At 45.2% G+C, this 22102-nt stretch overlaps 1 protein-coding gene across 2 annotated transcripts in view; it reads right to left on the minus strand.

Annotated features, from left to right (window-relative positions):
* The window catches only part of SEPTIN11 (septin 11), a 93470-nt gene that overhangs the window by 37670 nt on the left and 33698 nt on the right, over window positions 1-22102 (minus strand). For both annotated transcript variants that reach the window (XM_059667848.1, XM_059667840.1), the window contains exon 2: window positions 6909-7023. In XM_059667848.1, coding sequence (XP_059523831.1) covers window positions 6909-7023 — 115 coding nt within the window. The remainder of the gene's footprint in view (window positions 1-6908; window positions 7024-22102) is intronic.

Genomic DNA, 22102 nt, shown 5'->3' on the forward strand with positions numbered 1-22102 from the left:
GGCGTCGGGTCCGGGGGGGAGGTCCCCGTGGGGCCCGCGGGCCCGGACACCGGGGGGTCCGGCGGCGGCGACTCTGGACGCGAGCCGGGCCCTTCCCGTGGATCACCCCAGTGGATCGCCCCAGCTGCGGCGGGCGTCGCGGCCGCCCTCAGGGAAGCTCGGCGGGCGGGCGGCCGGCCGCGCCCGGGGGGGATTCCGTTCCCCCCCGGCTGCGCGAGCCGGTCCTCCCCCGCCGGGCCTGCCCCCGGGGCCGCGGTTCCGCGCGGCGCCTCGCCTCGGCCGGCGCCTAGCAGCCGACTTAGAACTGGTGCGGACCAGGGGAATCCGACTGTTTAATTAAAACAAAGCATCGCGAAGGCCCGCGGCGGGTGTTGACGCGATGTGATTTCTGCCCAGTGCTCTGAATGTCAAAGTGAAGAAATTCAATGAAGCGCGGGTAAACGGCGGGAGTAACTATGACTCTCTTAAGGTAGCCAAATGCCTCGTCATAAAAAATAATAATAATAATAATAATAATAATACTTGAGCATTTACTATGTGACAAGGATAGGTGCTGGGCATAAAATGGTCACTAAAAAGAGACAGCAGACACTGAGTGAACTTCGGTAACATCCTGAATGTCATTCCAGAGCTCCATGAAGTCTGCCTGTGTAGCAGTTGAGACATTTTCCTGTCTTCCTTACCTTCCTGAGTGTTCTTACCAAAAAGACCCGTAGTAAGAGTAATCTATACTAATCTGTGCTCCCTAACATAACATGATAGAGCTCAACGCTGCTCATATCCATGGTTCATGGCTTAACAAAATAACTTTGAGCAAAACAAAGTTACTGAGTACAGTAACAAAGCAGAGCTCCCACTCTTAAGATATTTAGAATCAGGTAGGCAATCTGATACGGTAGGTACTCCAGGCATTTTACATACCTGTACATGTGTACCTTTCTCAAGTGCAGCAAACTTCTTTTCACGATTTACCTATTTTCAGGCCAGAGACAAAGGGACAACAGCAGTACTGCCTTATAGGTAAAGGTTCTGTCTGTAGACAGTGATCCATTCAACTTTCTTTCCCTCAGGACATCAATAAAGCCTTCAATTTCCCTGGTAGGGACTCTCAGTTACCATGACAGGACTGAAATTACCATCTCCATTGACTTGGCTGAGAATTAGTTAAGCACGTGTCAATCAGGAACACCAAGCTTTTTTTTTTTTTTAAGGTAATTTATCATTTACATTAGGGAGGAAATTAAGAACAATTAGCATTCCAGGCCCTACTTACAGCACAGGGTTAATCAATGGTTTGGAAAAACCACTGTTCCTTTAAATTTCAGAGTGCTTTACTTTCCATTTCTATGCTCTGTGCTTTTCAGAGCTGTAATTAGATACATCTACTCCAGAAGCAGTGTGATTCACCAAAAGCAGTTCAGTAAGAAATGACAGCTTTTGGAATAAAAGCAATCCTAGAACTAGGAGAGTTTTCAATGCGTTAGTTTTTGAGGCCTCTCTCCAGCCTCCAAAAGGAGGACATTGTCTGCCTTTGAGAAGAATATTTTTGTTCATTCTAATTGAGTAACTGAAAGCCTACCAGGCATAGGTTCCAATTCACACTAAACAGCGGAAACAATATTTTGAGAAATTGAATGACTAACACCAACGTTGAAGCATTTCCAAACTCCTCAGCAGAATACCTGGCCTTTATTAAAAGTTAATTGGAAAGAAAAATGATCCTGATGATCTTTTATGCTGAGATTTGCCACTTGGTAGATTTTTCCGAGTGTGCTGTTTGTGTGTGTGTGTGTGTGTGTGTGTGTGTGTGTGTGTGTGTGTTTCTGTTGTAAATTCATCTACCTAAATGCTCAGTTGTTAGAATAATTAGAGATTTACTTCTGAAGCGCCCCCCCCCCCCCGCACCCCCCCCTTGGCTTCTGTTTTTCTGCTCCCGCTGATGCTGGTGAGCATGACACCCACATCACAGTGGAAAGCAGCCCCGCCTCTTCCATTCTGATCTCAGGCTTACTTAAATCTACAAGCTCTTAGTTGGACATTGAAAGAAGAAACAAGCAAAAAAAAACCCAACAACAACAAACAAGCAGAAGGACTATATATTATTAATTAATTAGAAGGGAATTGTAGATTGACCGAATAGTTGCTCTACGATGCAGCATTTTTACTCTGATGGCCAAGGCTGAGTACTGGAATGACTAGCCAAGTAACTGTGCAGGAAGGTCTGCCACCTGCTCTAAAGATTCTCAATTTTATTCTTGGTTGGAGCCAGGTAACCAGAGAGCTATGTACCTAAGCTGTGTCATTTCATCTCCTCAGAGAATCGCCTTTGATGAAACATGCTTTGGCTAACCCCACCAGCCTGCATGAGGGATTTGAAAGAAAAGCATGTGGCACTTGGCATCGCATGGATCCATTCCACTGACCTGGGGACCCTCAGGAACCTAGGCCTAGATGTGGGGACATTTATCTTTTCTGAAAGCCCACGGGAGAACCTCTGTCCAGCTGAAATTGTGTTTCACAGATACTGTAAATCTGTCATTGTTAAACTTTTAACATACTTGGCACATGGCATGTGCTCAATACCTAGCTGCTGAACGGCTTTCCTCCATGCTCTGACCGCTGGCTGAAAGGCAAATGCATTCCTGATAGGCAGGTCTGATGGCTTTGAGTTCTGGCTCTCTCTCTGACTTCACTTTACTTTGGGGGGTTAATTGTATCTTTATTCATTTACTCATTCATTTCACCCTGTAGACCACTTTCTATGCTTTCCTAGAAAAGCAAGATGGGATAAAAGAAAGTTCACGATTTGATTGTAAAATCCTACAGTTTATGTTGACACTACAGCCTTGACTAAAATCATCTTAAACTGGTGAGTTTTCTATTCCTCTTCTGTCATTCCCTCAAAACAATTATTGTTGAGTTACTTTAAAAATATCTATTTTCAAAATGCATCGTTGATTACTTTGGCCCGGCTATTGATCTGGTTCCCCTTCCAAAGAGGGGTGTTGCCGTGTTTTCTCCCTCTTCGCATGTGCACAGAGACCCCACATACGGCTGCAGTAATGCTGAAGTTTCTCGCAGAGCTAGTGTCATTTTGTAAAATGAATGAGGAAGATATTTACATTTTAAATTGTGAAGAAAGGCTGAACACTAATTTAGGTGCTCTGGAGTAATACAGCCTAGGGAAGACAGAAAAGGCTTCATTTAAACCGAAGTGCAGCTTTGGGGTGATTCAGTGTGTTGCAAGCAAGATGGAGAGGGAGGGAACTGTGAACTCCCAGGTGTTCTGGTACCCAGTTTAGCTTCAAGAATTCTCTTCCCGGTTAAGTGAACACTACTCTCTCACTCTTGGTTACATTTCTTTCCAGAGCTCAACAGAGGTGGATGCTGATAGCAGACATTTAATTCAGTGCCTCTAAAACTAGACGAAGCTCCTGCCAGGATTAGTTTCGGCCCCGGTTCATTTCCTCTGTTTGCGACCCACAGTACACCTTGCCACAAAACACATTTTGAGAAACACCATCAGTTTCCTTACTAGGCTCATAACTTTTTAAAAAATCCTCAAGTCCCTTCCATACTTACCACATGAAAATAATTTAATGGTGCTATAAACAGCAAACATACACATACTGTGTAAAAAATTACAACTAGACAGTAGGATGACAAGGAGGAAAGAAAGTACCATGGTTGCTCTTAAGCTAAATATGACACCAATTCCTCTGAGGACTGTCAAAAGCTAGAACCCTTTTTCACAGACTCTTACTTTAAAAATAGATGGACCATTGATTGGCAGAGAGTTGTTTTCTTATACAGATATTTTGCTGTAAAATATTTATGGTAAAAAGATTTGATGCATTCCACTCTCTGAGGATAAGTATGCTTAATATTAATGCTGACACCCGTGTCCCAAAGAGCTAATGCTGGCTCTAACCACAGGGCTCCAAAGAGTTATGGAAAAGAATCTGTTGGCTTGAAATACTGGCAGGGAAGGGCAGCCAGGACTTACTGTGGAGTGAGAAAAAGAAAACAGAGCCCGGCCAGTGTGGCGCAGTGGTTGAGCTTTGGTCCATGAACCAGGAGGTCACGGTTCAATTCCTGGTCAGGGCATATGCCCAGGCTGTGGGCTCCATCCCCAGTGTGGGGTGTGCAGGAGGCAGCCGATCAATGATTCTCATCTTTGATGTCTTTCTCTCTCTCTCCATCATCTGCCTTCCTCTCTGAAATCAATAAAAATACATTTTTTAAAAACACACACCCAGAAGAATATGAGCCGCATGAGCTCTAAAACCAAAATTAATAAGTTCGTATATAACTGTGAAAGAGCTGCTGTACCTGGCCAGTGTGTGCCTCCCTCATGCCCGTCTGCCTTCTGGTCAAGTCTTCTCCCCATGGGAACCTCTGGTGTTTGGAGCTGGGCTTACCCATCTCCCTCCCTGAGGACTCAGGCCACCATTCAATGTATGGCCTTTTCAGTGTTGGGGGTTGAGGAAGAGTCTTAACTGAGTTTAAACTGGATTTTAGCAATTCTCCATGGAAATTTTTCTACTACAAGAGCAGTGAGAGAGAGAGAAGTGCAATGTTGCTGGCTTTGAAAATGGGGGCTCCAAGAGCCACTAGAAGCTAAAAAAGCAAGGACATGTAGTCTCCCCTAGAGCAGTGGTTGCCAACCTTTCGGACCTCATGGACCACCAGTGAACCACGGACAACCGGTTGGCGACCGCTGTCCTAGAGGTTCTGGAAAGGACTGTGGGCCTGCCAATGCCTTGAATGGAGCCCAGGGGGACACATCTTGACCTTGTAGAGAACCACAAGATAATACTAATAGTAATAAATTGGTGTTGTTTCTTAAGCCTCCAAAAATAATTTCCAAGTACAGAACGATGTAGAAAGTTTCTAGAAGGATTTCAGTGTTATTTCTGTGGAACGGAAATGCGCGTGAAAAACAGAAAGGAGGGGGTTGTTTTTTTTAAACAGAAAGTATGTACTATTTTTGTTAGTTTGAAAAACTAATTTTAAACATGGCTAAGAATAGAACCAGAATCTAAAAAAAATCTAAGAATCATAGGTATTGTTACCCACCCAAGTGAGTCAAAATAGCAGCGGCTCTGCAAATCCAACAGGGCAGCACGGACGTGGCTTGGGAGGAATTCCGACCAGCATCATACCTGTGCTACTTATTTAACACAAGGGGTCAACCCAGGAACCCACACACCCACTTCACACCATACACCCTGTCAAACCAGGTCCACCCAGCAAGTCCAGTGCCCCCGGAAAGTTCCCCAACCTGCAGGGGCTGAGACATAACTCTCACATGTATTTGTGAAGCTGATTTTGAAGACGAGGCTGGGGGAGGCAGGAAAGAGAAGCCAGAATAGTAATCAGCCTACAATTCAGCCCACTTTTCAATAGAAAAAAAAAAAAAATCAACAAATTGCCAACAAATTGCTATGCTAATGAGGAACTGCAGGCTCTGCAAGCAGCATTTACTGTGAGAGAAAAGGCAATTCATTTACGCCACCCTGTAGAACTAGCTGCCACTCAGGAGGCGCCCTGCTGAATTTTAAACGGCTTCACTTCACGTAGGGAAAAGGAGAAAGCAAGCAGGAGAGCTGGCTGCCTGGTCCCGGACCTCACGCCAGAGAGCGAGCCGGTCCGTGTGCCAATCCATGGTGGCTTTCTGCTGATGAGCACCCAGTGCAGCAGCTGCATGCAACATGTTCAAAAACTTCCAAACAGGGAAACACCTGCCCCTCCCCCCCATGGGGATCATATTAAAAAATGGTGGTTCTTACATGGAGTGCACGCCTTTTCTAAATTCATTTCACTCTCCTTGGACAAGAGAAGTGAGTCTGTACATTCTGCCAAGCCCGTGTCCACTGGGCTCTACAGAAACACAGAATTCCTGTTGCTCTACCTCAGAGTGAAGTCTTGGGGGTCCATGCCCAGAGGACAATGGCAACAAACCAGTGCCGTCCAAACCACTGCCCTGCGGCTCAGCCGGGCCACTCATCCACCTGGAGCGGCCTGTGGCAGGAAAGGCCACCACCTGTCCCAGGAGCGTTCTGCTTCAGATCATCAGGAGATCTGTACTTCTGCCTTCCCCCTTTCCACCTTCTTTTCTACCTTCCTCCTCTCGGCTTAAAAGGGATACGACCAGAGAGAAGAAGAAAAATACCACAGCCAGTGGCCGAGGCTAATGTGTGATGTTTTAAAGGGTATGAATAAAATGTACTGAGGATGCAAGTAAGCCAGATCTCTTTGACCTTTGCCATTTGTCTACCAGGAATAAATTTAGGTCAATTTTAGATTCCAACTTTAAGGATGAAAGGTTAATCTGACAACTGGGCAGAAAGTTTATTTCAAACATGAAACAGAATTTTAAGTTGTCTTTGCTCTCAAAGCAAACATTTTAAACACTGTACGTTTATTAAAGTAGAGTAGTTTCAGATTTTACTTACTGTAGGTAGAATATCTTTTAAAAGACCCCTAATGGAGGTAACTAGTGCACTGCAGTTAGGGACCCCAGCAACACATGCTTAACAGGCTTCTGAGTGGTCTTACTATGTATGTACATCTCAGTTCCTGCTTTTAACTAGTATCTAGTTAGGGTCTAAGTCCCTCCCCCTATCAAAAATAAAAATAAATGATTTAATAACAACATTAAACTGACCACTAAGTAAAAACAGTTTGAGTAACACCACAAAACTTACAAAGCATGTACCCAAATACAAAAATCTTTGTAACGGTGGGACATATAGACAGTGGGTATTATTGTCCTGCTTTACTAATGAAGAAAAAAAAAAGTGAAAACATCATTATGCTTATTTCCCTGAAATGAGTCTCTCGCACAGGCACCTGCCAGCTGAAGGTCAGACTCCATGCCCGGCAGCAGGTGATGAGTCACTTACCAACACACAGGATGTTGAAACAGAACCCTTGAGAAGTCGACTTGTTGACCAGCTGGTCAGGAAGACTGTCAAATCCAACATGGCCAGAGAGGGACAAGTTTCGGAGCTCTTCATTCTGGAATTGCAGAGGGGAAATGTCTGAGAATCCATGAACTGTGCCACCTGGGTACCACACGTATGGACAACACCCTCTCCCTTCCTTTCTTCCTGGCGTGCCTGGGAGAAAGAGCTGGCCTCTCTACCCACACCCTCCTTGGCTTCTACACAACTGAAGGAATTAACAATCCAGAGCCACGCTCTTTCCACAAAATCACATCCACTCTCAAGTGAATGGTCTCCAGCACACCTTACTCCCGGTCACACGTGCACTGATCCAGGGAAAATTGAGCTTCTAGAGGTGATTATTTCAGATACGTAGTACGAGACATAAAAAACTCCAACCATTCTGGTAGCTTTGAACACTCAAGAAAAACTTTCAAATGACTTTCAACCCACAGTAAAAACTAAATAACACTCTTCCAGATACATGGAAGAAGCTCCGAGACGCTCACAGTGGAGGGTACATTCTTGCTACAACTATGGAAATTCTGCAACTACCATAATGTCGCATATTTAAAACTACTCAGCACATGAACTGATCCCATCTCCCTCATTAGCTGGGCAGGCTTCTTTGCTCTCCCCTACCTGGCTCCTAGCCAGGCTCCTCATCCAACCGTCTGAGAGTTTACTGAAGGAGGCGGGATTAGGCAGTTATACATTTCAAAAGTTGGGTGAGTTATGCTGTTTTATAAAATGACTAGAGGCCCGGTGCACGAATTCGTGCACTGGTGGGGTCCCTCAGCCTGGCCTGCACCCTCTCGCAATCCGGGACCCCTAGGGGGATGTTGGATTGTGGGTTTCAGCCCAATCCTCGCAGGCCAGGCCAAGGGACCCCACCAATGCACGAATCCATGCAACAGGACTCTAGTATGCATATAAGATCTTTGGTTAATCTCTTCCTGCCGTCCCCCAACCCCCTTCCCACTGAGATTCATCAGTCTGTTCCATGTTTCCATGCCTGTGAGTTGAGCGTCTGCCCCCTGGTGGTCAGTGCACGTCACAGCTACCGGTCAAACAGTCGCTTAGGCTTTTATATATATAGAGATGCCTACTGCCTCCATGACTTTGAAGGCATCCCAAGGGTGTTGGAGATGACCTGCGAAATCTTTCCTTCCCAGGAAAGCAGAGGTCAGCGATGGTCCTTCAGTTACAATACCACAGTTATGGCTTGGCATTCCAGAAACTAGATACTGAAAGCCTTCTTGAAAACACCACTCCTGGTGTTCTGGCTATGTTGCCAATGAACTTTATATTCAAAATGCTAAAATTTAGATTAAAAAAAGAGCCTCAAATTTACAGTTTAATAAATAAATAAATAAATAAATAAAAAGCATTGGCCAGGGTCACTTAGTCAACATTAAAAAAAAATAAAATGCAGGTTTTCTTTATGCCTATTTGTGTTAGATAACGATGGGAGGGATTTCTTTTAGTCATCTGGGACTGAGACTCCACGTCCAAATCGCCAGGGTCACTACAGAGGCAGAGAAATGTGATTCCCTGAACGTAGTGATTTTAAGGGACTGTTTTATGAACAATATAAGGTCTAAGGTCCTGCCAGCTCTAAAATCCTGATTCTCTGAACAAGACTGAAAGCCATCACGCTGCCTGAATACCATGGTGGCAGCTGCAGGCTTGAGGTCAATGGGACAGAGAACAGATGCTCAGTCTATGAATAGTTTCCTTGAAACCTGCCAACAGTGAATATGAGCCTCAAGAGTGGGCACTTATCCTTGAACAGGATGGCACGGTGGGCAGCTCACCAACAGCTTCCGGAGCAGGCCCCAGGCAGCAGCAGGCCTGGTAGCTGGCCCATCCGCCCCCAAATACCACACCCTCACCCGTCCCTTCCTCTTCAGATACCTCAAGGTTCAGACAGCAGGTATTTTTAGGGCGTGTACCACATCCGCCAAGACTTGGGGGAGGAGGACTTGAAATGAGTCTGGGTTATATTTAGACCTCTTTCCATCACAGCTGTGCAGTGGCTGCTGTGTGTCAGGCTAGGAGAAGCCACACCAGCCTTCTTTTCAGTCACATCCCTGATTCGAACACTCGGCAAATGGCACAAGAGGAGGCAAGGCCCAGAAGAACCATCATCCTACCTTCCCTCTCCTCTCCGCCACAATTTTAATTTCCAGGGATCGGGAGGGGGAGTAGCTCATTGCTCGGGATTCTGGAGGGTTGGGTTTTTAAACTCAGATATCCACCCAGGAGCCAATCCTGGTAAAGGATCAGTTAGTAATTATAGCTCTCATCCCAGGACCCAGTGCTCAGCATCTCATATTCTCACCATTTCCAAAACACGAGAAACCACCCCCACATCCACTGAGTATTTTTATACCCACGGAAAAGCCACACACAAAATGAAGGGTTATAAAACAGTTTGGTCCTGAAATTTTTTTAAAATTTGAAGGTATGTCTTCAGAGTCTCCGTCTTCTAACTTTGTAACAAAAAAATGTGTAAATGTTATAATGCCATTTTAATTTAATTCTCGGCCCAGTATTAAAGGAATCCTGGGAGTTACTGCCCCTCAGTATGTGATGGGGAAAAGGGAAACTGGCATTTCTCCTTTGGTCCATGAACAGATTGAAAAACTGGAAGGCACGTAGGAAATGTGAGGAGAGGTTTAACTCGCACAGAGCAGCGGAATCAAACCCCGCACTCCAGCGCTTGCCACTCCCTGCTTCCTGCTTCATGCCCCAGCTGCTTCTGTCCAAAGAATGTGGGTTCCTTCTGAGCCTGTGGGCGTGGTCTCCGGCAATCTCCTCTGTTCTGTCTTTAGCACTCTCAGAACGGAGGCGCTTTATCTCTGAAGCTGATCTCTTTGCCTGCATTCACTTCTGAATTTCTATCAAAGGGGTGTTTTTTTTGGGGTTGTCCTATCTGTATGTACCTCCAGTTGACATTCATCAAACTGAAATCATATTCCTCTATCCTAAACCACCCCTACGCCAGAGTTCCCTATGCCTGTTAGCGGCACTTACCTATGCTTGAGACCCACCTACCCCCTGTATCCATTCCGAAGTGCTAGCAATGCCACCTCCTCTTCTCTAGTCCTACGAATTCAACAGCCTCCCAGCTGTCTCCAGGCCCAGGTCCTGTTCCCTCTAATTCCCTCTGTGCCTCGCCGGCAAAGGGATCTCAGTACTCAAAGGCCCACAGTCCCAAACCCTGGCCTGCCATCTCAGGACCTCCAGGGGCTACTAACCCCAAATCTCTATTCCTACTGGATCGCCCACTGCTCCCCATGGAGCACATTACACTGCAGTCCACCTGAATTCCTCCCCTTTCCTGGGACAATCCCAGGTTTCTCGGGTCAGAGTTCACGCACACCATTTCCTCCATCTGGGAGGTCCAACGTTTACATAACCAAACCTTCCAGATCCCACTGAAATTTATCTCCACCACTGTCTTCATTATGAAATTTCAGTGAACATGCTCCTTATCAAGAAAAAGAAAATAATGATGGCATAAAGGTGGCTCACGCTATTTGTGTATTCCATGATCATCACAACAGCTAACATTTATCGACCATTTCCAATGTTCCAGAAAAGCGCTAACCATGAATGAACTAGTTCATGTACCGTAACAATTCTATGAGGCAGTTACTATTATTACCCAATCCCAACTCACAGATGAGAAACCAGAGCACAGAAGTTCAGTGACTTACCCAAAGTCAGACAGCTGGTATACCGAGGAGCTGAAATGTGCCGTTAGTCACCGCTATCTCACAATCTGAGTCAGCGATTTCCAACCTTTTTCATCTCACGGCACACAAACTAATTACTAAAATTCTGGGGCACAGCAAAAAATATATTTTTTGCCGATCTGACAAAAAAAACCAACAAAACACGGTATAATTCTGAATCATCCACACTGGACAGCTATTGTTACATTGGCTGTTGTCCTTTTTTTTTTTTATTAAAAAAAGGGAGGCCCTAACCAGTTTGGCTCAATGGATAGAGCGTCGGCCTGTGAACCGAAGGGCCCCAAGTTCGATTCCAGTCAAGGGCATGTACCTAGGTTGCGGGCACGTCCCCAGTGGGGAGTGTGCAGGAGGCAGCTGAGTCGATGTTTCTCTCTCATCGATGTTTCCAACTCTCTATCCCTCTCCCTTCCTCTCTGAAAAATCAATAAAATATATTTTTTTTTAAATTAAAAAAAAAAGAAGGGGGAAAGAGGTCTGTACGCCTGACTAAATAGTCAAGTATTGCATATTTGTTGTTGTTGTTAATCCTTACCCGATGATATTTTCCATTGATTTTTTTTGAGAGAGAGTGAAAGGGGCGGGGGGGGGGGGGGGGGGATAGACAGAGAGAAAGAAACAGTGATGTAAGAGAGACACATCGATTGGTTGCCACCCACATGTACTCCAACAGAGGCCAGGGATCGAGCCTGCAACCGAGGTACATGCCCTTGACCAGAATCAAACCTAAGACCCTTCAGTCTGCAGCCGACGCTCTGAGCCACTGAGCCAAACCGACTAGGGCAGTATTGCATGTTTTAAAAAAAATTCTTGCAGCACAGAAGTTGAAAACCACTGATCTAAGTTTCCGGTAGCCCCAGACAATACAATGATTTGAGTGTTATAAAAATCCAACATGTTAAAACAGAAAGGATAAAATATTCTAACCTTGTCATTCTCTAAAGTTGGTAACTATAAGAGGTGGAAGTCAAGAGTTAGTGTTGGCAAAGAAGCTCCAAGGATATTTTCACTGGTTCTGGCAAGGCTGAGGCTAGATGTTGATTTTCGCAGCTATGGCACATGAAGCCAATAATATAAGGCTTGGTTTTGACCAACATGAAGCCACTAAGTAGGAAGACCTTAATTGATCTAGTCCTCCCTCTACTTGCTATCTACCTAGTTTTGTACTTAGATGATTTGTTTGCCCCTTCTACCTTGAAATGGGTTGTGACTAAATTCTGTGGGCTAACATAAAATCACCAGTCTTTAACTTGACAATTTCATTTTTCTCTCTTCAGAGCATCTCCACATGGATACGATTATTTGTTCATTTAAAAATACTCACTGCTCAAAGCACAAGGGAGCAAAATATGCTATTTTTGTTATTCACTGAGGAACACTTTTCCTGCCTTTACAAGGGGTACGATGTAGTGACAGAGGAAGGACATAAGTAAAGATAAAGCTACAAGAGTAACAGTAATAAATGCCATGACTTTAACTATGGGATGATATTTGGGGGGGGAGGGGGGAAGCTAGGGAAAATCAGAAGGCACCATTTAAGAAGGCTAGCGCTCCCAAATCTACCAAGGTAACAGAAGTCCAGTTGGCGGGAGGCTTCCAGATGAACGCCCTCTAAGTCTAAAGGGTCACTGTGTTATGAATGAACACTTTGAAGTGTATCACTGACAAGTGTTTCAGAAGATGCCAGGCTGACTTCATTACTGAAATCGCAATAGAACAAATCATATGAGAATGTGCGCGCACGCTTACATCCTGAGTGCTGCTTTAAAATACATCCCACGATCCCGAACCCTGCGTAACCAGAAGCAGGATGGCAAAAGGCTGGGACTCAGACAGCTATGGGTTTGAACCCCAGCCTTGCTTCCTACTTGCTTTAGTCTCTGTTTCTCCATCAGTAAAAACAAAGCACTTGGCAGGGTGTTGGGAGGGGCCAAGGAAATGGCATGTCTGAGAGTGCCTAGCCTTTCACCGTCCTCAGGAAACCTGGGTTTCCTTCCCCCAAATTGGGTGGGAGGAGGAGAAGGCCGTGATTTCAAAGTCTGAAGTGAACGGGGGATCTCCTGCGGCTGCTGGGCATGCCAGGAGCAGGGCTGATCCGCAAAGCCCTCAGACTCCCCAAGGAGGAGAAACCAAAGGAAAGAACAGAGTGAACAACAAGGAAATGGAAGAGAGCATGGGGATTGTAGCAAGGAGAAAGTCCACCCTAAATAGGAAAGTCATTCACAAAGCTGGGGGAGAGCCAGAGACCTCCCCCCACTCCTGCTCAGGGTGCCGTTCAGGCTGGAAACCATCCTGGACCCCCATCTTCTCTTTTAATCCAGCCTGGAGCCTCTTGAAATTAACCCACTAAATGTGCCCAGATGGGTTCTAGTCACCGTAACTCAAAAGTGAAGTGCTATCCTTCTTTACTTTTACAACTGAAGGCCTCGGGAGATGTGGTTCTCATCGAGAGCAGCTGATCCTTATCAGCCGGCAGAAGCCAGGGCATGTTACCAAGGTGATGTATGTTTTAACGTATGCTGAAAACAACAGACCTAATCTTTACCTTCAAAGATAGATATTACAATTTAGAAAGATCTTTGCCCCTTAAAAAATTTAAATTGTTTTTTAATTTTAAGAGATTACTTCTTTTTCACATTCATTTAGAGAGCTGGAGGTTTTTGTTGACAAGAGGTGCTGCTTCCATTCTTCTCAGCGCCTCATTTTATGATAATTATATTGATCCAAGTCACTTAAGCCCCAGTCTTACGTTTTCTCATCTGTTAAATGAGGAGATCTAAAGAAACGACCTCTAAGCAAAGTCTTTGGCTCTCAGGTGAATTCTAAGGTTTCTTGAGGCTGGAAGTCAGAGATGCATAAATCTAAATCTGACATTTTGCTTGAGGAAAGCCAACACGGGATGAAAAATTCCTGGTTGTCTATTTTCTTTTGCCAGATCAAGACGGCTCACTTTCTCAATGACCCTTGAAAGGGAGTTTCTATCAGCTGTCCTGCGAAGCTCCAAACCTAACAGAAATCTGTGTGCGTAACTCCGTGTTTCCCACCCAACTTTTTAATTTTTGCGTGTTTAACTATAATAATTATGACCTGGTTTCAAAAAGTTATAAACCCACCCTCTATAAATGCCCTGCTTCAAAACATTTGCTTTCCTTCAGCTGTACCTGCAGCCTTCCACAAGATTTTTGAAGAGTGGGTTTATAGCCTCAAAACAAAACAGGAAATAACTCTTTCTGAGTAAGTTAATCATCTGTCTTCAAGAAGAAAAGTAAACCTTTACTCATGCTTTCATTCATTCAACAAATATTTATTGAGTACTAACATGTGCTGGATAACTGTGCTAGATGCTAAGGAGGTGATGGTGAGAAAACAAAGCACTCCTAACTCACGGAGCTCACAGTCTAGTGAGACACACAGGTGCTAATCAAGCAGTCACAAATACGCTCCCATAAGCCATCCTAAGTACCGGGTACTATGCAACCTTAGAACTTAGGTGATTAACTGGTCATTCTTCCAGTGAACCCACCAGTCTATGTAGTTTGTAAAAACACATATTTGTCTGCAGCGTTGTTAAATATTATTAATTTAGTAGATAACTCCTATGCACATGTAATATGCAGGTTTTATATATTCAGATGAAAATAGAGAGTCCTTCTGACAAACATTGCCTAATGGGAGGAGATAGAAAGGACGAAGACTCAAGTCTTAAGAAAATGAATGTCCCATTTTAACTGGAGCTGAGATGGAACCTTGGGGCACCCTCCCTTTGCTCTCTGTCTTTTCTCCATAAAGACGATGCCCACTCAGAGAAAAGATCATATCCCTTCATCGCAGGTTGTCCTTTTTTTTAAGAGAAGCAAAGAGAACATGCTGCTTCTCACATTAAATCCCTGACTGACCACTGGCCATTTGCCAGGATTTGGAGAAATTCTAGCCTCACAAACAGCCCAGGAAGCTAAGTTTTACCCAAGAGCCTGATGGCTCACTTTTGTAAATACATACTCTTACATAAGCACGTCTTAGAGAGTATTGAACTGGTTTCATAGTCTCTTTTAAAGAAGGGAAAGTTGGAGGGAAGAAGGGAAACGCCCTTAGTTCCCATGCAAAAGCAAAAACACTGGAATGCAAAGTATCAACGCAAACCACAACTATGAAGCCTGCATCGGGATATTTTCAAGGCTAGGCATGGCTGGGGGAACTTTCATAACATCAACGTCTGAGGCATCTCATTACCAATGAGGATCATGTTCTTTAAGGATGACTGGGACAACATTTGCTATTCTGCTTGTCATCTATACCACGAAATCCCAAAATTGGAGCCAAGAAAACCCCCAAGGAAATTGTCTCACACACGCAGCAGAATAGAGAGAGCCAGGAAGAAGAGGGGAATAGTCAGGAGGAAAACCATATGAGGAAAGAACTTGAGCGCAGCCCAGCCAGAAGCTACGACTGAGAAGAAGGGGCACCAAGGGGACAGCTCCCACGTCAGAGGGCCAGGGACATCCGCTCTGACAGCCAGACCGGGGAAGCCACCCGAGAAAACACCACCAAATAACCAGAAAAGATCTCGATTAATATTGAGTCGCTGCCCCAATTTCAAGTGCCGTCTCTAAGTAACTCTCTCTGAAAGACTGCCAACGGAGGGGGAAAATTTGCTTTTCCAGATCCTTGCAAAAATAATGTGGTGTTGTGGTTTTTCTTTAGGGGTGGTAGGATTATAGAAAAATTTTACTTTCTAATTGTAATGTTTCTGTAATATTTGAATTATTACCTCCCCCACCCACACAAAAAAACCAAACCACCTACCTCACACTTTCTTTTAAATAGTGAGATTTTATTTTTATTTATTTTTTTAATATATTTTATTGGTTTTTTACAGAGAGGAAGGGAGAAGGATAGAGAGTTAGAAATATCGATGAGAGAGAAACATCAATCAGCTGCTTCCTGCACACTCCCTGCTGGGTATGTGCCCACAACCAAGGTACATGCCCTTGACCAGAATCGAACCCGGGACCCTTAAGTCCGCAGGCTGACGCTCTATCCACTGAGCCGAACCGGTTAGGGCTAGAGTGAGATTTTAAAAGTCAGGGAATGCTAATAACAACAATAAATAGTAAATAGTAAAAAATCTTTTTAAAGGAGATAAACCTGAAATTTTTATTGTAGCGAATAGGTGGGTATAAAATATACGAGGAAAATATGAGTTTTTCTAATAACAGAACCCAGTCACGTTGAAGTGATAAAAGTAGGCAGAAAAGAGGGACAGTACCGTGGAAAGTGGTTAACACATGAAGTCAGAGGACTCAGGGCAACTCTGCCGTTGTTCAGCCCTGACCTAGGCTAAGTCAACCTCCCAGCACTGTCTCAGGGGGCTGCTGCAAGAATTAACATTTGACACGCTTTTCTTAGATGACCTCCTCCTTGCCGGTGACTTTAGTGACCAACCACGAGCTAGCAACGCCCAGTCATAGCCCTGTCTCCCTCCTGCGTATCCTCGGCCCAGGCCACCTCTAGGCCAGCATCTCCTAGTGGGACTCAGCCTACCCACCCACCCCCATTCTCAATTCAAATCTGTCCTACTTCCAATTTATGTCAAATGGCAACATCTACTTCAACACGTTAGAGAGCCCCTAGAATAATATCAATTGGTATGAATACTGTTGAAAGTCTGAATAAATTTACAGTCCCCTCTCCTCTTGCAGAAGGAAAAGCCCACTGCTTGAACCAATCATCTCACACCCTCCACTATCTTCTGAGTTGGAGAGTGAAGACTTCTTGAAGATACCTACCCCAGGTTAGCTTTTCTCCTCTACAGCCAGATGCAGTAACTGCCTATCACACCTTCTTTGTGGTCAACCTTTCCCACCAACCCTCTTAACTGACAAGTGCATTCAGTCTACCAGCTGACTTCTATTTCTGAGCCCATTTGCTAACACTGCCCCCAATAAGACGGCACCAAAATTTGTATCCTGTGTGATGTTTCTCAGAAATTCTATTTTCCAACCTCCTTATTCTCAGACTAGAGGCCCAGTACACGAAAATTGTGAACTCGGGGGGGGGGGGGGGGGTTCCTCAGCCCGGCCCTCTTGCAGTCCAGGACCCCTCAGTCAAACATCCTTAGCGCTGCCACACAGGCGGAAGAGACTCCCACCACCACCGCTACACTCACCAGCCATGAGCCGGCTCCTGGCTGAGCGGCGCGCCCCCTGTGGAAGCGCACTGACCACCAGGGGGCAGCTCCTGCATTGAGCGTCTGCCCCCTGATGGTCAGTGCACATCATAGCAACCAGTCATTCTACTGTTAGGTCAATTTGCATATTACCCTTTTATTATATACGATAAGGAGGCAGGTACATTGACAGGGCCAGGGGGAGAGAGAACCACGGCCAACACCCAGCACCCCGAGGCCCGGTGCACCCTTCTCTCCATTACGTTTGGGCCAGCTTCAAAGAGAAGAACTCAGAGTGGCTGCGGAGAGAAGCCTGACACCGAAGGCCTGAAAAAACAGTGTTGCTTCTGTTCTCCTTCTTCCACGCCTGCCTCCAGTTCTGTCTCGGGTCTGTCTTCTCCACATCCCACCTTCACGTAAAACAGTAACTGTCCACACCTCCTCCGAAAACTTGCCGGTGTCTCTCATCGGCATTCACCTCTGCCCCGTCAGATATCAGGTTTCTCACACAACAGCGAGCCCCAGGTTGTCACCCCAAGAGCGACAATCCCAGAGCTGTAAAACGTGGGAGCACTGCTTTCTTACAGGCAGGACGCTTCTCTAAAAGTCAGTGTAAACACTGAGAGGTTCAACCTAACTGGGAGCTGGGAATGAGCACCACCACAACACAAAAGACATTTTCCTACGTTTCCAGCGACCAGTCTTGCTGTTGAGTCCAAGTGACGAATGCCTGGAACAGCCTAACGTTACAAAGTGCTGATCAGCAGAAAGGCTCGTGCTTGGGAAGACAGGGCCCACATGTGCATTCCACGGACTCACACACTCGGCGGTACTCACAGAAGACGGGGGTGGGAGGGAAGCAATGTGACAAACAGGCAAGAAGTATTTATAAAGGCACGATCCGATTAGAAACAGATGCTCCAGCTGCTCTCTCACACCCCTACATCCCAGAGATGGTGAGAAACCCTTCACTGGGCTAGCCACCGAGGAGAGCTAAGGAGACAGCCAAGAAGGGTCACCCGTCAGTTTAAAGCCCTCTGGCTTTCCAGCACGATCCCCAGTAACCCGAACCCATTTCAAACACAGCACCTATCATCTTGCAGAGGAGAAAAACCAACCGAATTCTCACAGTTGCTTCTTTGGGTCATTTTTGTCCCGTCTGCCCTGCCTTTACGGTGTGGTCTATTTTTTCAGACAAGCTTTGTCAAAACAGTGATGAATCGGAGGTCAAAGATAATTAAGGGACCCGTATCAGTTGGAAGTTTTTTTCTCAACTTTTAAGTAGAGTTTGACTCCTCATATTCACACATCAATTCCTCAATGCTTCCTATCTGAGAAATATTGTGGCTCAGTTCACATATTTCTAGGCACCACATGCATTCATCATCAAGGGATGAAATATGGATGGGACATTTCCTTCCCGATGCCACCATTTCTATCAACAGATATAAATGAGCCACTTCCTTTTGGAAAGATATTGTTTATTTCTGTCCCTTTCTGAAAATGGAAGGGGCTTTTAGTTACTGCAATGACCTTGTAATGATAGTCTCTGAGAAAGAAGAAACAAATCCAAACCAGCTCTCAGGCAATCATAAACAAAAGCACCGGGGATGTCACAACCTGGCCACTTCCTCCTCCTAAGGCATCTTCAGTTCCTCAGCCGGGCTGATCTACAACATTGCTGAGCACAGGGGTACATTTCTAGCCCCTGAAAATTAAGGGCCCACACCAAAAAATGGCCAAAGCCACGGTAAATACATTCTTAGAAAATAAACATACACGTTAGCATTTGCTATCACTCGGCCAGCACTGCTAAACAATCCTGCTGAAAACACTCCGGCCTTTCTAAGAGTTCACAGCATCCTAATCGCAGCCCTGGATGAAACACCACCGGGCTGGAATAGAGGTTGTTGACATAAATTTGGGGCATGTCTTAGTTTCCTATCGCCATGTAACAAAGTACCACAAACCTGGTGGCTGGAACAAAGCCTATTCGTTAGCTCTTGGTTCTACAAGTCAGAAGTCTGGGTATGGTATGGCTGGATCCTCCACTCCAGATATCACAGGCTGAAAGCAAGGTGCTGGCCAGGCTGAGTTCTCATCTGAAAGCTCTGGGGGAGATTCCCCTTCTAAGCGCATTCAGGTTGTTGGCAGAATTCAATTCCTTGCAGCTGTAGGACTGAGTCTGTCTCTCCCTGTTGGCTGTCAATCAGAGGCTGCACTCAGCCCGGAAAGGTCACCCACAGTAATTAGTCATACGGCCACCTCAGCGTCAATGGCAGCAACAGAGAATCCCTCTCACATTTCAAATCCCCTTCTTCAGGAAGAGCCTTATTCCCTTTTAAGGTACTGATTAGGTCAGATCCAGCCAAGATAGTCACATCGTCAAGTCAACTGTGCCGGAACAACCCTAAACGGGGAATGCCGCCCCATCATACTCACTATTCTGGGAGTTAGGCATTTCCACACTGTTTTACACCACATTTGATAAGGCCGCTAACAGCTAACTAGCTGGAGAGTCACCCTGCCTTTGGAGGAAGTCATGAAAGTAAACTGCAAATAGTTAGGTGGGTCCTGAGGAACAAGAATTCTAGGAAATGCAAAAGCTTCTTAAGGAACTTAAGTCTTGTTAGGGAGAAATGTCATTGCGACAAAAGAGAAGACAAACGCAAGATGTTTGATGATGAAATATAGTACAGAGGTTATCAGGGTGTGACAATAGAGAGCAACAGGGACCAGAGCCAGAAAGGAAGGCTTTCTTAGAGGGAGTCGGACCTGACTCCGGTCATGAGAAGGTAGAGACGATCTGGGTGGCTGCAGAGGAGGAATGGAGATGGGAGGACAGGAGGGAGGAGAGCCTGTCAGGGAGGCAGCAGGAGGAGAATGAGGTCTAAAGCGCATGGACAGCAATGGACTGGAAAAACTGAAGAAGAATTAAGAATGGAGGACGTAAGATTTCAAAACTGATTTACATTTCAATCTATTGCAGTGGTTCTCAACCTTCTGGCCCTTTAAATATAGTTCTTCATGTTGTGAGCCAACCATAAAATTATTTTCGTTGCTACTTCATAACTGTAATGTTGCTACTGTTATGAATCGTCATGTAAATATATGATATGCAGGATGGTCTTAGTCGACCCCTGTGAAAGGGTCGTTCGACCGCCAAAGAGGTCGCGACCCACAGGTTGAGAACCGCTGGTCTATTGGAAATATTCCTTAAAGTGAAGCATGCTAAAGACACACATCAGCAATACATAAGTAAACATGTGTGCCCGCACCTGTCACGGGGTGTCCCAGTGCTGAGGGACTGAAGAGATGTAGGAACAATCCCTGAGCAGCTACATCATGAACGAGTTTTCTGTTTCCCACCACCCATTGCACTTACTTAGGAACATATCTTCCCACCGGAGCAGCAGCCCAAAGAATCTCGAGTATAGAATTGCCTTTTAGCCAAGGTTTTAACCCAGATTAAGAGCCTGGGCAAGGATCCAAATGGTAAGCTATTTGATACAAAACGTCCTTCCCAGCATTAAAACACCGAATGCATATCTTGCAGAGAACTTAACAGATTGACTCCATCAGTTATGGCTACAATTTCCGCCATTCTAATCAAGCTAAAGCTTTCTTATTTCTTCCTTACTCTATTCTTCTAAAAAAAAAATAGAACCAATTAACCTCTAAGAAATAAATGCTGCCATTAGCAGAACAGACAACTTGCTGTCGTACAGAAGATTGACTACACATCATAGAAGCATCCACCCAGCTATAGGAGAAACGGGGTGTAGGGGTTTTCTCATACATATTGGTGTGCTTAGGAAAGCAGGCCCAAGAGGCCGTATCACAATTTTCCTCTATTCTCAAATGTTTCCTATTGATGGATGATTTTAGATGCAGGCTTTCTTGTCTACATCAGCAAAGGCAAAACAAACCTTCTTTTCACATGCTGCCACAAGAGAATGTTCCCACAGTCCCTTCCCCCTTTCCAGTGTCTCTTAAAGAGGCATTTCATTATCATCATTATCCTGGTATTTCTGAATAATCAAGTAGGGCCCAAGTAGGACACTGGGAAACCTCTACTATGGACAACCATCTGTTTATAAAATCCCAGCAGCTCTTAAAAATAGATGATAAAATATGTGCAACAAACACCGGAGGTTACATTTTCATGCATGCTGTTCCCACAAAGCGCAGACTTCACACTGAGAGGGGGTCCAGTTCCACCTCAACGCTCCTAGATTAATAGATTAAGAGTTATGGGATATGTGAATGGGACTACGTCTCTGACAGCCTTTGACAGCATGATTACAGGGAGGCATTAAGCTGAAATCGAAACTTGAAAGATTATAGCTTGGCAAGAGATCCTTGCTGCAATTCATACATTCCGTAGGAAGGAGACACTGAGAAAGCTAAATGAGACCCAGGGTGAAAGAAAACAGAATTAGCAAAAGTCGTAGGCACTGATCCAAGTAGCTGCCATTAAACTCTTCCAAAGCCCAGTGGTTCATTAGAATAATTATCATGCAGGTAGTAAAAGTGAAGGGCAGGCGGGAGGAAATAAACGATAATTATATGGGCAAAAACAGGAAGAACAACTTGGGCCACTAGGATTTGAGAAAAATCCAAGCCTCAAATCCCTCCCACAGAGTGAGGGTCAGGCCATCTATCTGACTGTAGTCATGGCTGCACAGAGTTAGACCCCGCTGGCCACAACTGCACCGACGGCACAGACTTAGGTTGGTTATTACCAGGAGTGGGTTTTGTGCAATGTGGCAACTGCAACCACCAATGAAAGGAAATAGGCTTGGCAGCTATTCTCCAGGATGCGCAGTCCGACTTCCTAATATCTGTAGCCCAGATACTAATAATTCAGTAAGACAGAGTGACAGCCACAAGTCATCTGGCTGCTCGCTTACACACTCAGGGAACAACCACTATAAAACCAGGTGTCTATGGACAGAGAAGTCAGTGAAGCTTCACTCCTCGTGGAGAGCAGAACACTAACAAATGTTCCTCATAGCTCACCTAGATTCTGGGATTGAGATGGAAAGTAGATGGGTATTTTTTTAAAATACCCAAATAATGAAGGTTAAAATATTCAGAGCAAGGCCTGGCCAGTGTTGCTCAGTGGTTGGGTGTCACCCCATGGACCAAGAGGTCCCTGGTTCGATTCCCCATCAGGGCACATGCCCAGGGTGTGGTTTTGATTCCCAGTAGGGGGAGTGCAG

Source organism: Myotis daubentonii, chromosome 1 (assembly GCF_963259705.1).
Source record: "Myotis daubentonii chromosome 1, mMyoDau2.1, whole genome shotgun sequence".
In the NCBI taxonomy this organism is placed as follows: Eukaryota; Metazoa; Chordata; class Mammalia; order Chiroptera; family Vespertilionidae; genus Myotis; species Myotis daubentonii.